The sequence below is a fragment of the Serinus canaria genome, chromosome 3 (assembly GCF_022539315.1).
Source record: "Serinus canaria isolate serCan28SL12 chromosome 3, serCan2020, whole genome shotgun sequence".
In the NCBI taxonomy this organism is placed as follows: domain Eukaryota; kingdom Metazoa; phylum Chordata; class Aves; order Passeriformes; family Fringillidae; genus Serinus; species Serinus canaria.
The window spans coordinates 56,933,660-56,949,223 of NC_066316.1; the positions used below are offsets into that span (position 1 = coordinate 56,933,660).

At 43.9% G+C, this 15,564-nt stretch overlaps 1 protein-coding gene across 3 annotated transcripts; it reads left to right on the forward strand.

Moving 5' to 3' along the window:
• The first annotated feature begins 712 nt into the window (after window positions 1-712).
• PNLDC1 (PARN like ribonuclease domain containing exonuclease 1) lies at window positions 713-12,236 on the forward strand. 3 transcript variants are annotated; one of them, XM_030236453.2, is made up of 19 exons: window positions 716-880; window positions 1,381-1,438; window positions 1,555-1,628; window positions 2,556-2,589; window positions 2,715-2,838; window positions 3,461-3,549; window positions 3,826-3,932; window positions 5,325-5,404; window positions 6,379-6,516; window positions 7,115-7,184; window positions 7,429-7,514; window positions 7,741-7,796; window positions 8,813-8,880; window positions 9,684-9,737; window positions 9,949-9,991; window positions 10,533-10,632; window positions 11,021-11,196; window positions 11,362-11,460; window positions 12,047-12,236. In XM_030236453.2, exons 1-19 carry the CDS (start codon window positions 805-807, stop codon window positions 12,111-12,113), a joined length of 1,599 nt encoding a protein of 532 aa, XP_030092313.2. In that variant the 5' UTR covers window positions 716-804; the 3' UTR covers window positions 12,114-12,236. The 3 variants fall into 3 exon arrangements, 2 of the variants coding, with proteins under 2 accessions (XP_030092313.2, XP_018775463.1); XM_018919918.3 differs by having other exon boundaries at window positions 8,816-8,880; XR_001991497.3 differs by lacking the exon at window positions 12,047-12,236 and having other exon boundaries at window positions 713-880; window positions 10,533-10,649.
• Window positions 12,237-15,564: the final 3,328 nt, after the last annotated feature.

Genomic DNA, 15,564 nt, shown 5'->3' on the forward strand with positions numbered 1-15,564 from the left:
AAGTCTTAGTGAAAATATTAAACTCCTCCAACTCATCTTTGCACCTTTCTTGCAATCCTGAGATTCTAACTAGAATCTCAGGATTGCAAGATAGATCTAGAAGGGAAGCTGCAGAAATTAGTGCTTTAGGGAATAAGAAGCCCCATTCTCCCCTTGTGTGTCTGTCTCCTGCTTGGCACAGGCTGGTGCTGTCAGCGTCTCTGCCTGATGGTTTGGCAGATCTCCCAACGACGACCAGGCTGTGAAATCCCCACAGAAAGTGTGTTGGAACCCTCTGGCAGGCAAGTCCAGGGAGGCCAGGCTGGTCAGTGCAACTCCCGTGCCTGTGTCCCGGTGCTGTGCCTGCTGCCTCGTGTGTGCGTGCTCTGGGGCAGGAGAACGCCAGGGCTCTGTGCCGGGCTCAGCAGCATGCGAGCAACCGAGCCCGGCCCGGTTCTGGCATCTTTATTAAATCCTCAGACATAATGAAAAAAGCCATTGTTTTACTGGATTTTTACCTAGTTGTTGGTTCATAATAATAATAACTCTCAGATAGTGATGGCTTCTGTGCGATCTATATTTCCGGCAGGCGCGCAGTGGGAGCTGCCCCTGCGCTCCCTGTGAGCGGGGGCTGTGCCGGGCGCCTTCGCAGCCTCTCCAATTTCCAGCCTAAACCTCCCACTCCTTCGTTCCCACCGCTCGGGTCACGCTGGAAGCTCCCGTGGCGCTCCCTTTCCCATCCTTTAGCGCGGATCGGGCCCGCCCCGCGGGGCAGCGGCGGGCACGCAGGCGCGCCGGGCCGGGCCGGGCCGCGGGAGGGCGGCGATGGAGGTGGGCGCGGAGGGCTTTGCCCGGCACCTGCCGCGCCTCAGGCGCCGCATCCTCCGCGCCACATTCGTGGGTGAGCGTCGGGGGCGTCTCGTCTGGCCCCCAGTGCTGCCCTCGGCCCCCGCCCGGCCGCGCAGGGGGCGGCTGGCCCCTGCCCGAAGTGGGGACCCGGGCGCTGAGGGGTATGGCAGCCGGTAATGGCGCTGCTGCGCCCACAACAGCGAGCGCTGAGGCGCGGGGATTCGAACGGGAAAAGGGAACCCCGACTGCGCTGTTGGCCTCGGCTCGGCCGGCTGGGGGCCAGGGGTGTTAGGGGTTCGGGGTGGGGCACGAACACAGCACAGGGTGAGGTAGGCCCCTCCTGAAGGGCGTGGGGGAGGTGTCCCTGCTCATCCTGCCACAGGCATTGAGGCAGCTTGGAAGTGTAAGCGCCACAGCTTTTTCTCTTGAGCCTGCTTCCTGTGGTTTGACAAAGATTACGGTGATTAGAAGTGTGTGAGAGACCCCCATCCTGCTGGTGGTGAAGCACATGCTTCAAATTCAGATTCTCTTGTGTTCTTTCCACTTCAACAGCCCTTGATATGGAATTTACTGGTTTGCATTCAACTTCCCTACAAAACAACGAGCCCAGGTAAAGCTCTTGGACTTGAAATGTAAGGGAGACTTGTTGCTCTAGCCCTGTGAGGACAACCTGTGCATAGCAATCCTTCTTGCGTCCCCTCTCCCCAATTCTGGTTTTGTTCCTAGCCTGTTTGACTCCCCTGCGGAGCGGTACGTGAAGGCCAGGCAGGGTGTTCAGCGCTTCACTCTAGTTCAGCTCGGTAAGTGCGGCTCTGACACGGAAAGTGACCTCCCGAGGTCATACGGGTAACTGGCCTTTTGCTAACAGGTGCGTCCTGCGGGTGGCTCTGGCCTTAATTCACTCATTCCAGAGGCGTTTGCTTGTTGGGTTCCCCCGCCCCGATGTTTAACACAATCAGCTTTTTAATAAATAAAGTCAGGTGGGCTGTATAGTTTTTATGGGTCTAAAGTTGACCATATTTAAAGGTCACAGATAAAAATACAAGGCTTTTAAATCTGAGGATGCAAGCAAGAAGCATATGATTTCAGCTCCTGTTCAAAGCTGTGTCATTTGATGCAGTGCATTATGAGTAAGGGGACTGTGAGGAAAATGAAGGCTGCTATTTCTGTTATTCCTAAAATAACAAATCAGCATGAGAAATGGTCCATGGAGGAGAGCTATTGACAGTTAAGAACCAGTAAGGAGTCAAGAAGCCAGCTTGAAAACAGTTTGAAATATTATTGAAAGTCTCAGGGGTATGTAAGATCTTCGTGTGCCTTTTAGGGATTAACAGAAGAAAAAAGAACCTGAGAAGTAAAACCTGGGTTTCAGTCCTCTGTGGTGCCCAGCTTGTTCCAAACACTATGGTAGTGTAGTTGGTCCCACAGTCTCATCTGTGTATGCACAGTCAGAGACTCATCACCATCTCACCTCTTGCCCCTTGTTCAGTCTCTTGTTTAATTCAGATTTGACTCATTTTCCCACACAGCAGTGAAAGCTTGTCCTGTTCAGCTCTCAGGAATCCAGGGAGTGGCCTGGCAGTTGCTGCTAGGATTGGCACAGTGACATTCCTGAATGGAAAGCATGTATTTCTTGAGGGGTTCCCCACATCCCTCATCTAATTTGCAGGCTATCAGAAGACATCCAGCTAAACGCTGCCATCTCAACAGAGGTTTCTTTCTTGCAGGGCTGGCAATATTCTCAAAGGAAAATTCAAACAAGTAAGTAAAAAAGCAGTTTTCTGTTACAATGAGGATAGCGCAGTAGAGATTTTATGCATAATTCTCTTTGGGGTAGAATTATTTCTTGTAATTATCTTCTAGAGATATTTTTCTTTTCATTTTAGGTATGTGGTGCATTCATACAACTTTTTTCTCTTTCCCTCAACACTGGGAGTAAAGGATGTTGAATTCACCCTCTCTGCATCTAGTATTCAGTTCCTGTCTCATTATGGCTTTGACTACAACAAGGTATGTAATCTCTGCCAGAAATGCAGAACAGAGGAAATCTGTGCAACTGCAGAAGAAATCAGATTAGTATCCCTAAATGTTAACGTTTCTGGGGTAAATAGCATCTTCCTAAAGTATGAATGCATCATGCAGTTCGTTATCAACAGGGGTAGCGAGTTTTTTCTGAACTAATGTAAAGGCAATAACCACATCCTTGGTAGCCTCAGACAGATTCTCCTGCCTCAAAAAAACCCCAAAACCTTACCTTTGGTGAGCTAAGGATTTGCTAAACAAGCCCTGGTGGGTGTCTTTACTATCCATGAAGGTGCAGAAGTACCAGTTTACCAGCATCTTATATATTACCACATTTCCCATAAAATTCAGACTCTGTGATCCCATAAGAGTACTGTTTTGCAAATTTGGGCAGGAACCATCTGACTTCTTGACTCTTAGAAGCATCTTATTAAAGGAAAAGTAAAACAAGATAAAAAAAATTGATTACAGTTGACAAATATCCTTTTCTTTCCTCCATACCTGTTGGATTGCCTACAGTTTGTTTGTCCTGACTAATCTGATAATTCTCTAATATGCTGTGAGAAAATCCATGGGAATGTAACCAACCTGGCATTTTCTCTCCCCTCAGTTCCTCAAAGATGGAATCCCGTACATGAATGAGGTACAGGAGAAGTTCCTTAGGCAGCACCTCTTAGCAGGTACCTGGAAAATCTGCAGGTGAGCACTTCTCAGAGAGGTGTCTCCTCAGTACTGTGCTCATGGCTCAGTGTCACTCAGATCACATTTTGTAGGAATACTGAAACCTGCCGTGCTGAACAGCTTGCTGTCAGCTGTTCTAGCATGCCATGGTGTCTGAAGGAAGATTGAGGTCACAGGATATTATGTGGAGAATTGGGTGCATGTTGGGAAGTGAAGCTTTTCCATTCCTACAGCAAGGCACAAGGCTTCACCTGTAAAGAGCATTTCTCACACTGCCTCTTTCCCCTCATCCAGCACTAGTAATGCAGACAGGGATGTCATGAAGAAAGCTATTGATGAAGTGACCACTTGGATAGCTGCAGCAAAAGAAGGGGATACTCTGATTCTGCAGGATCTGAGTGGTATGAAACAGTGCCTCTCAGGCACCTGTGGGCTCTGAGTGGCTTCATCATTTCTTGTGAATCTCTGGGGCTATAACTGTCCTTTCTTCTGTTAAATTGCTCTATTGAGAGGGAAAGCACCAGTGCCCATCCTGCCTTTACAACTCTTTACCCCACTTTATACTTCACCTCCTGTCAGGAGTTCCTATCTCGGCTCTTCTGCTTTGCTCTCTTGGGGTGGTGGGTCTTTCTGAAGCAGAAGTGGATGTCTGGATGCTTGGAGCATGCTTTGTTGGAAGTAAATGGAAGTAATTAACTTCCATTTTGTGCTTCTTCTTAGCAGCAGCTGGAGAATTTGTAGTTACTCTGAATCAGGATAACATTTTACATGCTTTAAATCCTAGGTGATTTAGTTTTTTGTTTATTTTCTTCCCCTCCTTTCAGAGTTGAGTCCCTCTCATTGGAGCAACAGGGAGCCCCACAGAGACACATATATGCCAGTGCGAATAAACAGGTCACTTACCCCTGTGTTAGGTTTTGGGAGCACTATAGCAGAGCTGAGGAACTTCTGTGCTGACTTGAAGAACAGCGAATATTTGCAGGGAATAATTTGTAGGTTTACTCACAGAACCCAAAACTTCATCTTCTAGGTCAGGGAATATAATGTAGAAAAGGTTAGGAAAAACAGAGTATTCAAGACTTTGTCTGTTGAGTTTTTTTGCTGAGTATGCAATAGGAGGGGTGGAGACTGTGCTGCGATTTTTATCTGCTTTGTCAGCTAGATATGATACTGATATTTTAATAGAGTCTGGCCCTGGTGAGAACCTGTGATAAGGAAGACGTTTATTTAAGTAAGCAAGAAGACTCATTCAGGTGTCTCTTTTAATGCTCTTCAGAAGAGGACTGAGTTAGTCCCTTCTCAGCTGTGGGGAGAAAATGCATTGGTACCTTTTGTGTGCCTGGCTTCTGGGTCTGTTGCTCTGAAACTGTCCCAAACCAGAGAGTGTCTTTTTCAGAGTAGTAGCTTTCCTCTCACTTCAGTTAGTCTTTTTCTTTCCTCTGTGTCCTTACAAAAGCTTATTTGCCTGAAATTTTCACTGCAATTTTTGGGGGGGGGGAGTTTGTGTTTTGTTTATTTCTGTGTGTTTCTGGTTGTTGTTTTCTTGGGGTTTTTTTTTTTGTTTTGTTTTGGGGTTTTTTTTGTGTGTGTGTCTATGTTTTTTGTTTGTTTTGTTTTCTTCCAGTTATTGTATGTGGTAATGTACCAGGATCATATGTTGAGGAATATTTTCTATATTTTGGGGGAGAGACATGTCAGTCCGTCTGTCTAGAGGAATGTTGTGTTTTCCTTAATGGGCTTGTCTGCACCTCTGAAGCTTCTACTGCCTTTTTTTTTTTTTTTGTGTGTCATAGGCTATCATATGATTGAAGTTCAGCTGGTTCTGAGGCAGGCTCTTGAAAATGTTTGGACAGAGCCTCTTGGAGACAAGAAGGTGAGATGGAAATATGGACCTTTTGAAAAGAGGATTTCTCTCGGGGCAGATAGGACTGGCATTGTTGCAGGGACTCTGAAATGTTGCTTGTACTTTTAATGATAGGGTCAAGAAGCAGAAGAAGACTGACAAAAGAAATGTTGATTGTGGGATCATAAGAAAAGGGATACAGAAAACTGAGCAACTCTGGTTTCTGTTTGTCCTGTAACCCCAAAATCCTTTTAAATGGAAGTGCTTGTCCTTGGAGCACTTCTAGAGGCACCCTCTCTGTGTCTTCAGACTTTATTAAGTCCCTCCTTCAATACCTCCACAAGAATGTACAGTTTTAGCATTTTCTCTGCTTTTCCTTTGCTGACTTTTGCCATGAAGTTGTTTTGAAGACTTTTTACTCTATGCTTTGCTGTTTTGCTATTCACTACTGGCATTTTACATTTAGTACAATATTTTCTGTAGTAAAACTATGGTTGTAGACTTCTCAAACTATGAGTTATGGGTATCATATCAGTCAGTTGCTTAGAATTAGCTTACAGAAATATTTTTTTTTTTGCATTAGTCCTACTTTGGTCTGATAACCAATGCCTCCAGAATGTCAGATTTACCCAGCCTTCTCATTGCCTTTGGGGACTCAGCTTCTATGATTGCTGTTTGTTTCTGGGTTTTGGGTACCATGAACGTACCGTATTGGTATCAAGTAAAATTGAATTAGGTTAATTTGTGCTCAGAAAAGCCCTTTGGTAGGAATTGTCCTCTTAAGTAGAGAAGCACAACTAAGACTCACTTTGACTGGGCCTGTTTAGTTGCTGGAGCACTGATCTCCATATAGAAGTGAGACAGTCCCAATGTCCCAGGGGATGCAGTTTTTCTGTCCTTCAGTGTCTTGAAGCTGAACTTGACCTCAGCATTACTGAACCCAGTAAGCAATGTACGTGCACCTAACATGGGAGGGTGGGATACTCAGTGACTGTTCTTTTCAGGTAATGGTGAAAAAAGTGAATCCAGAGCATCGTCAGCTTCTGGAGAACTCTTCTTATGACTATTGTAAAGAAGAGCTCATTCTCCTGTCTGCTCGGGGCTTCACCAACCTCTTCAAAATACTTGTTAAAGTCAAGAAGGTAAAATCCCTTAACCTTACTCTCATTTTTCATCTCTTTTTAATTTTGCTGTGTTAAGTGCAATATTAAAAACTCTAGTGTTACAGTTTGAGTCACCATCTAAGAAAGCTGAGCAGACTCTTGCCTTTTGAGCAAGCTGTGCTTTTCAGCATGCATCAGACCAGTTTATTGGGCCATGTGGACCATTGGTCTGACTTTGTGTGGAAATTCTTACGTTCTGTATGCAGCTTATCAAATGGATTTCAGCTTTAGAGGACTATGCGTGATGTGCAGCAAAGACTGTCCCTGCCCTTAGGAGTGAGAATATAAATCTGATGGCTGGAACCTTGTTCAGCTGAATCCTGAATCCACTTAACTCCTTAGGTCCACTGAAAATAGAATGCTGCTGAGACAATACCCTCTCAAAGGGTCCACAGGTCTGATTTTCTGAAGGCAGTAGTTCTCCTGTGAGCCTTGCAGCCTGGATGACTCCTGTGTGTGTGGATGTTGTCTGCTGGAGGAAAGGGTTACAGCTGTTGAGTGTGCCTGTGTTGTTAACCTGTGAGCTCTCTTCAGAAGAGTGCTCCAATGGGCTGTTATGTTTATATTCCTCCCGTAGCCCCTGGTGGGACACAACATGCTTATGGACCTTATGCATCTTCACGACAAGTTCTACAGGCCCCTCCCAGGTACTGCTCTGCTGTCCCGGGCTGCTGCCTTTGCACTGGGGGTGGAACAGCAGGTGCAGTGGCAATTTATCACCACAGACACCTGCAGGGCTTAGCCAGCAGCAGGGTTGGTTGCCTCTTCTGAGTTCTAAATGGTGGAGAGGGCATTGTTGCCTGTTGTCACTTCTCTTTCCTATTACTTTGTGGCTGCATTGGATTTTCCCCAGTTTCCTGATGCCTTTCTCCACATGTGCTTTGCTTTCAGAAAGCTATGAGGAGTTTAAAAGGAACATTCACAACCTATTTCCTGTCATCATAGACACCAAGACTGTAACAAAATCTGTGCAGAAGGTGAGATGCACAGGTTTTTTTGTTTGAAGTTTAAACTTGTGTTTCACCCAAGAAAGAGGATATGTTTCTTCAGTGCTCTATGATAATAACAGAACTGCAAACAGTTTGCAGTGTTGCCTTGGAAAGTTCTAATTTTAAATCTCATTTAACAAATTGGCAATGTAAGTAATTGAACTCACCATAAGGTCTGTTGTGGTTGGTTTTCTAATACATTCTTCTTTTATAGAAATGTCTGTTTCCTCGAGTGTCTAGTCTTGTGGAGGCATATGCAGTTTTGTGCAGGTAAGTGGTGGCCAATAGAGCTTTCAGCAATTCCTGTGTCTTCTTGGAAAGATATTTCACAGTCATCCATTTCCCGTGTTCATTCTTTCCCTCCTCTTAAATGCTTTTCAATTGGATCCTTGTCTTTCTAAATTTAGGAGCAAAGGGTTTGCACATCTTTCTTATAAAGAAATTGTGTAGTAAATAATTTGTCCTGAATCACTTCTCGCATTGAATCGCCATTATTTCATTGGTTGCAAATTTAGTTTGCATACAGCTGTACACTCATCTTGAGAATTATGTTGCTTATGCCATGTTCTGAAATGAGTAAGATGCAGTTCTTGGTGAAAATATATCCTAATTTCAAATACCTGTCCTAAGAGAGGGCTGCCCTGAGCCCAAAGCAGTAACTAAAGACAATGTTCAAGTGGAGCACATGAGTCAGTGTTGTACCTCATGAGCATAGTCATAATGTGGTAGGAGACTTACTTCACACTTCTTTTGTGATTTAATTTTTTTGCATGTCAATTTTGCTAAGGAAAGGAAAATTTTGCCTGTTTCCCATTACCCCCTAGTCCCAAGAAGGAGATGCAAAATTAATATTTTTTAAAAACAGTACTGGTATTCTGAGGGTTTGTTTATTAGCAATTTCAGACTGCATATTCTGCTTGATTGTTCTTTGTTTTATTTCAGTCATTCCAGGGATATCTGTTTAATCTCCAGGGTTCCCCATTCAAATAGAACCATCAAGTAAACCTCTTTCCCTGCAGTTTTAGTTCTGCTTACTTTTTTTTTTTATTTTTTTAATGCAATTAGAACAAATTTGCTGCTTACAAGTTTTGAGTGAGGGAAGAGACTAAGAAAGTACTTAGAAGTTAGTTTTCAGGAAGAAAACTGGTAGATATTGCTCAAGTAAGTATTTTGGCCTGTTCCTGGAGGCCTGTCAAAGTTCACTTTAAAGTCTCCAGTCGAGAACAGTAACTTTTCTCTAACATACTGAAGAAAGACAAAAATATCACACATCCACTTGTCTTCAGCAGCAACCTGAATCCCAAAGGTCCACCATGCCCCGTTATAGCTCTTGCAAGTGGCTGCTCAAGATACGGTATGTTCTTAAGCAAATCTTCAGAGTCAGATAGATTAAAAGAGGTTTGTTGTACTCTCTGGGTGACATACAAAACATGAGGGGTCTGCTGAATTTGCCCAGAGCTGCTGATACAGATTTTTGTCCAGACCCAGAGCCTGGGCTGCCAAGTTCTGCATGTCCCTGGTAGCTGCTGAGGGAAATGCAGGGCAGGTTTGCCTCATGCTGCTGGTGCAGACAGCATTTACACTGCTGGGCTGAACCTGACTTGGGCTGTGAAGTTAGGGGCCCTTGGAAGGGGCAAGGGGAGGTGGGAAACAGCTGTCTTAGAAGGGAAGGTAGAAGGTACTAATGGCAAAGTAGCAGGTGGCTGGTGTGCAGGGTTAAATGATGGCTGTGCAGGAGGTTGTGTCCAGGACATGATGTAATACTGGCTATGAGGCAGATGTTTTCTGGCTTCTCCTGGCAGCATTGTGTCCTGCAGCACAGGGCCTCCTGTGTTTGAAATGGTTCCCATACCATCCATAACATAGAGTTAGGTTTAGACTTTCATAAAAGTTAAATTTTTTTAATGTGCATCTTGCTAAGCTTTTCAGGCATTCATGTAACAGCTGCTTCTTTTTTGTTGTTTTAAAACACTTGCTAGAAGCAGAGACTTTTTACTGAGTATAAAGTTTTCAGGGTGAGGAATGAAACAGAGTAGAAGGGAGGGGGAAAAGAACCTTCAGAATAGTGGATCTCATGAATTAGGATTCTGCAGTGTAGTAGTTTTCACAGCATGCTAGATGTGTTTACTTCTTCCTGATTTTGTTGGACTCTTACAGCTGAGAAGAAGTTTCCTCATGAGGCAGGCTATGATGCATTTCTCTGTGGTTCAGGTAAAATGTTTCTTAAAAACTCCTTCAGAGTTTGTGTTGAGATTTGGTAATCTTTTCCTTCTCTCTAAATCTATTTGATGCTAAGAAATATTTGTTTATATGCAGGCTTGTTCTCAGTAACTTAGCTGCACTTCAATGCATTTTTGCTTTCTATGTATATAGCTGTTTCTCTAGCTTTCTTCTAATGCCACCTCATTATTCCTTTCTCTAGTTCTTCTGATGTCAGCTCATTTGCTACTGTGCAGATCCACAGAGTGAGTAATGTTTAAGTGTTGACTGAAAATTGCATTACAAGGGATGTTTTTCCTATGGAAAACAGTCTTCCATTTGCTATGTCTGACTTTTTGTTTCGCAGACTGGTCTTCCTTTTGGACAAAAGAAAGTGTTATTGGAAATGTCATATCCTAATTAGATTTTTATTTTATGAATCTGAAAGTAGTATTTATGTCAAAGTTTTATGTCAAAGCTGACATTTTAAAAATGAAATCAGGGGCCATGTGATGGCTCAGAGGTTGGGAAATGACATTGTGACTTCTTTATTCTTGAACAAGCTCTCTCAAGTTCACTTCACTTGGGTAAGGGTCAAATAATTTTCCATTAGTTTCCATTTTTGAAATCTCTGTGAATCAGTGCCTTCAGTTAAGTTCCCTTCCTTTTTCTTGCAGCTATTTGACTTGTGTAGGAAGATACTAAGATCTGAAATATCTATTCTGTCACTAGTTGAAGAGCTTGACACTGTGTAGCAGTGCAGTACTGGAGAAACAAAACTTTGTTCTCTTTTGTTTTCTGATTTAGTGGTGCAGTGGAGGCTGAGCCTTCTTTCTCGCAGTACCTCACCGTGTTAGCTGAGCATGTGAACAAAGTGAATTTCATCCGAGGTGGTGTTTCAAGCATTGTGCGTATGAATTGCAGGTCTGTGACCTGTTTGTGGGGTGCATAGGTCAGAAGGCTACTTGATAACTTCCTTAGAGGAGAGGAATCGTGCTGGGGCCCACCTTGGCAGAAATTGTTGTTGTACAAGTGATGCAGTGGACCTTTTGAAATGGCCAATGAGTTGAATTTCTGCTTTGCCAAATGGATATATTTTCTCGGTGGTAGTTGTCACAGTTTGCTTTTATGATAATATTTAGATGAATCTTGGGGCAAAAAAAAAAATTACACCAACAGCAGTATTATACAACCTGTCATTTATTTATCATGTTCTGCATATTTTCTGATTATATTAATAGTGGCTCTATAGTATTTCCAAATTTAGATATGGCTCAATACTGTACATTTTCCAGAATTTTTCTGGGGAAGATTCTCCTTGCCGCCATCCACCTGCCTTGGTTGTTCATGTCCGAGGATGGCCAGGGCTGACCGAGGAACAGATTTACCAAGAGTTTAAGGCTCATTGTCGCTTTGATGTCAGACGGCTTTCAAAGAACCAGTTCATTCTGCTCTCCAATAAATACAAGCAGTAAGTGATCAGAAAGTCTTAACTTTCAGTCCTGTCTTCCTCTGATCCAGGCCTTTGTCCCACCCTCCCTCTGCTGTGACAGCTCTTCGATGGAAATTGCTGCCCTGAGCAGTGGGGTGCTGTAAGCAGCCTGCGGGCTGAGCTCAAGCCGTGCTTTCATTGCAGCGTCAAGCACGTCCTGCGGGATTACAGGCACCACCCTCACCTGCAGGTCTCCGTCTATCGCCACTGGAGGCACTCGCCGAGCGTGAACTGCTTGCTGCAGTGAGTTGCGGAGCGCAGGAATAGTGCGGGCGGGGGAAGCATTCCTTTCAGGTCCGAGGCCCTGGCACAGCAGCAGCCCGCCTCGTGTTTGCAGTGTCCTCCTGCCAGCCCCTCGGAGGAGCAGGGGACTCGGAAGCAGCTGGGTGGCTGCTCCTGAACTTTCAGCCCTGGGTGACTCGCTCATTGTTGACCCGGGAATGTTACCCCGAGGGTAACACAAAACTATGGATGTGCTGTCACAGCAGAGAGGTGGTAATCTTAATGAGCTGTAGCACCAGCTCTAATCAGCTTGATGAGAGGGAGGCAGGATCTCAGGTGTGGGATGGATGCGGATTTTTTTCTGCAGCTGAGTTGAAAGCTTGGCAGTGGGAGAGAATTCCAGATTCAAAGTGCACCCCTCTTGTGAGGTGGTGACAGTGATGCTCATGAAGGGTAAATTTCTGCCTTGACGTGGTTTGAAAAAGAATCTAAGCTCTTAATAAACAAAAAATTAAGTACTTATAAGTAGCCTAACAGCATTTTACTATTCTATAGTAAAATGTACATATAAGTAGCCTAACAGCATTTTATTATTCTTGTCTCTTAGAATCTCTGGTATTGTGGCACTGTGGTCTCTCTTGGCCTTTGTGCTTGGAGGAGCTCGCAGCTGTTGACTCTAAAGGACTACTGTAGAGATGAGATGTGAGGAGCACTGATCATATTTCTTGTGTTTGTCCGTTCTGTTTTGTTTCATTCAATAAAATGAGAAAAAAGAAGAACAGAAAAAAACCCCAAAATTAATACTGTTTGAATTGTTTCCTTGGAAATGTGTTTCTTAAAGGGGATGTGTTGCTTTGCAATTTGTGGTATTTTGTAATCTGCTCAAAGCATCATCTCCTCCTGAAGGGGGAGATCATTGTTTCAGAGTCCAATTTTTTTTGGTCCTGTGCAGGTTTTTCACAGCTATTCATACCCTCAGTTTGTTCCCAGTGCCGGTGCTTGCTGCATAAAACACATTTCTGATAAAGTTCAGGAAGTTATGGAATGAAAGATGCTATTTTTAGCTTCAGTTGTAAAGCAGGGGAAATGTCACTGTTTACCAAATGAAAATGGGCAGAGTTGTTGGAGAAACCACTCTTGGGGCTCATGACAGATTCTGGTGAATAGTAGATAATTTGCAGTGCTGTCAGTGCAGTGTTGTGCACTGGTATTTTCAGTGGCAGTATAGCTGAGGTTTGGCACAGATAAATGGAATTTATCAGGTTCCAGTTTGTGGAGTATACAGAGGTCAGGTGAGTCAGCACACATTTCTGCTTGCTTCTAGTGCTCAGCATGTGAGCAGTCCTTTGTCCAAAGTAGCATGCTTTGTGGACCAGTTTCTGTTGATATAGCTGGAGTATTTGTCAATCCAGGCAATTTGGTTTTCAGAGATTTTTTTTAAATTAATCTTCTCTTCTTAAAAATAACCTGTTGATCCAGGGATTCCATATGATGGAAACCCTGGATCAACAGGTCATTAGTCAGACTTAATTGGATGGGGACCGTGCTCACCTAATAGACAGAATCTGCCTTTAATTGACTGTAATGTGGGAGTTGCTGCAGGGGACCACTGCGGTGTGCCTGAGGATCACATGCTCTCTGCTGCTGGGGCCTGCTGCTCTTGAGGGGAAGAGGGCAGCCCATCATCAGATGTGGTTCTTGAATTCTGCACAGCTGTGGTTTACAGTTCTTGTTTCATAAACAAGCTCTTACAAGACAAGTAACTGACTTCTTGATGACCTTTTTTATAACCCTTTAGTGATGGGGTTCTCTGTCATAGTGTTCCTTCAAGTAACAGTGTGTCTCCCTGCTTATTCTGTAATGTTAGTTTGTCTTCTAGCATCATTAGACTCCCCCCTTGTGTCAAGAAGAGCACAGGCTCTTTGTGTTGTGTAGGTTTAGGAAGATTTTCACTGGGTGTTATATACAGTAGCATGTGTTTTCACATAAAAACATTCTTCTTGGGAAACATAATACCCATGTTCCCTGAGGTCTGGATTCAGCTAGCTGTTTAATATGTGGGGAGACAAAGCCTCACTTGCACCTAATCTTTACAGTCTGGGCATCATGAAGATACAGATGCTGTTACCTGTGAGAAACCCAGGAGTGTCTAAGAGAGCATGCACTTGGAAGGAACAAAGAAATTCTTCTGTCTTTAAATTTTGTTCCTCCCATTTTCTTCTCAGAGTGGCATACAGACACATAATGACTCAGTACCCTGCAGTGCTGTTCTCTGTCTTGGTTCACCCTCTAGAGAAGCACACTTCCCCATGGACAAAAGTAGAGATCCTCTCACCCATGTGGAGAAATAGCCCATGGGTCTTCCATTTCCAAGAGACATATACACCTCATAGCAATGTGGTGTAGAGACTTGATTTTCCTGCTTTAGAGCTGGGAGAAATGACAATTGCTGTAGAACTACTAGATATTCCTAGTATAAATCAGTTAAGTTTACATGCAGAGTAAAAACATTAAGAGATCAGAGTGAGTTAAGTATGTTCTGATCTTCCAAGGGCAGACTTCACAGAAACAAGTTGCCTTCTCTGATAATCAAGGCTCTCTTGCTGCTTAGAGCCTGTTGAAGGGCTCATTGAGACGTACTGGCAGTCATTTCCAATGAAATGTGTTACCTGGGGGCTAGTCAAACAAATCAGAGCAGAGACATTTGGCCCTGGGAACAGACCTGCAAGTTTTTCTGAGCTGCTGTCGATCAAGGCACAATCTGAATACATCAATCTGGCCATTTCAACCTCAGCCCTCGCTTTTGATTCAGACTAGAGAATTCTTACTAATTGAACTTGGAGGTATACAAAGTTTTTCAGGTTATACCTGTTCTTGCCTGTCTCCTGCAAGAAGGAGATAATTTAGACAGTAGGAGATAATTTAGATTCTTGTGAGGCCAATTCATGGTGGTGCAACCTGACTTGTGACTCTGGCCCTGAAGAGATCCATGTCAGAGCTTCTGAGTTGTTCTGAGGGCTGGCAGTTAAGAAAATCAAACCTGTCTCCCTTAGACAGTGGTAAAACCACAGCAGAATCCCTAGCAGCAGTTACAGCACACCTGCCTTCTTAGTTCTCTGAGAAAATTGTACTTCAGCTGCAAGGCTTGAAAGGATAATTCCAACCCTCAATAAAAAAAATGTTAAAATTCAAGTTGTGAAGGTGTATGCTAAAAATAGAGCCCTGCAAATGGAACACTGCAGATCAAAATATATTTATTTACAAGAACAATTTCATTTTTGATTCAATGACTTTTTTTGATGTGTTCAAGATTAAATACGTGGGTTTTGGTATTACATCTCCATTCCAATGAGAAGGCATGGAAAAGGCAGAACTATCTCTAAATATTCTCTGTTCTTGCTGCTGCTCATGGCTTCAGTGGTAATAGGCCAGATTCCCACTGGCACTGGAGGACAGGAGAGCAGGATTTACCTCTCTGAAAAGATACTTTTTCCATATAGAAGAAAATATTTTACAGTTATGTGTTTTCAAATGGTGTGAACCAACAGTTCTTCACAGTATGTTTTCATTCAAAACACATCATAGTGGAAAACCTTGGAATGGCAAGGTTGGATGTCTTTCTGGATAAGCAATGTGCAACAGCCTGGTGCCAAGTGCCAGGAGTGCTCAGCCCCATGGTGGGAGGTTCCCTCAAGCCAGAACAGCTTTGGCTGTACTGCAGCACCACAGCTGGGTCAGAACTTTGTGCTGATGAAGAGACTGATGGAGTTTCCATATGCCTTAGACATGGGAAAACCCTGCTGTGCAACTGCTCTGTTAACACATTTTTGTGGTGTTCTTTTATATGCAGCAACAAGTCTGACTTTTATTTTCTGGTTTTTATCTCCCTTTTTCCCATGGCTTTTCCCAACAGCCGCTCTCCACTGGTTGCTGTAGTCCCAGCACTGGAGAAGCCCCCAGGAAGGCTGAGTGGAAGGGCAGTGCATGAAATGCCATGGGTGTGTTTCTTTCAACAACCCTTATGCTTGAGGAAAAGGGGCTGATTGTACCCAGTCAGACACAAGGCACCCTTGGAAGGGGAATGCTGCATCAGCCCAGTGCCATCTGAAAGGCTTCTCTGAAAAG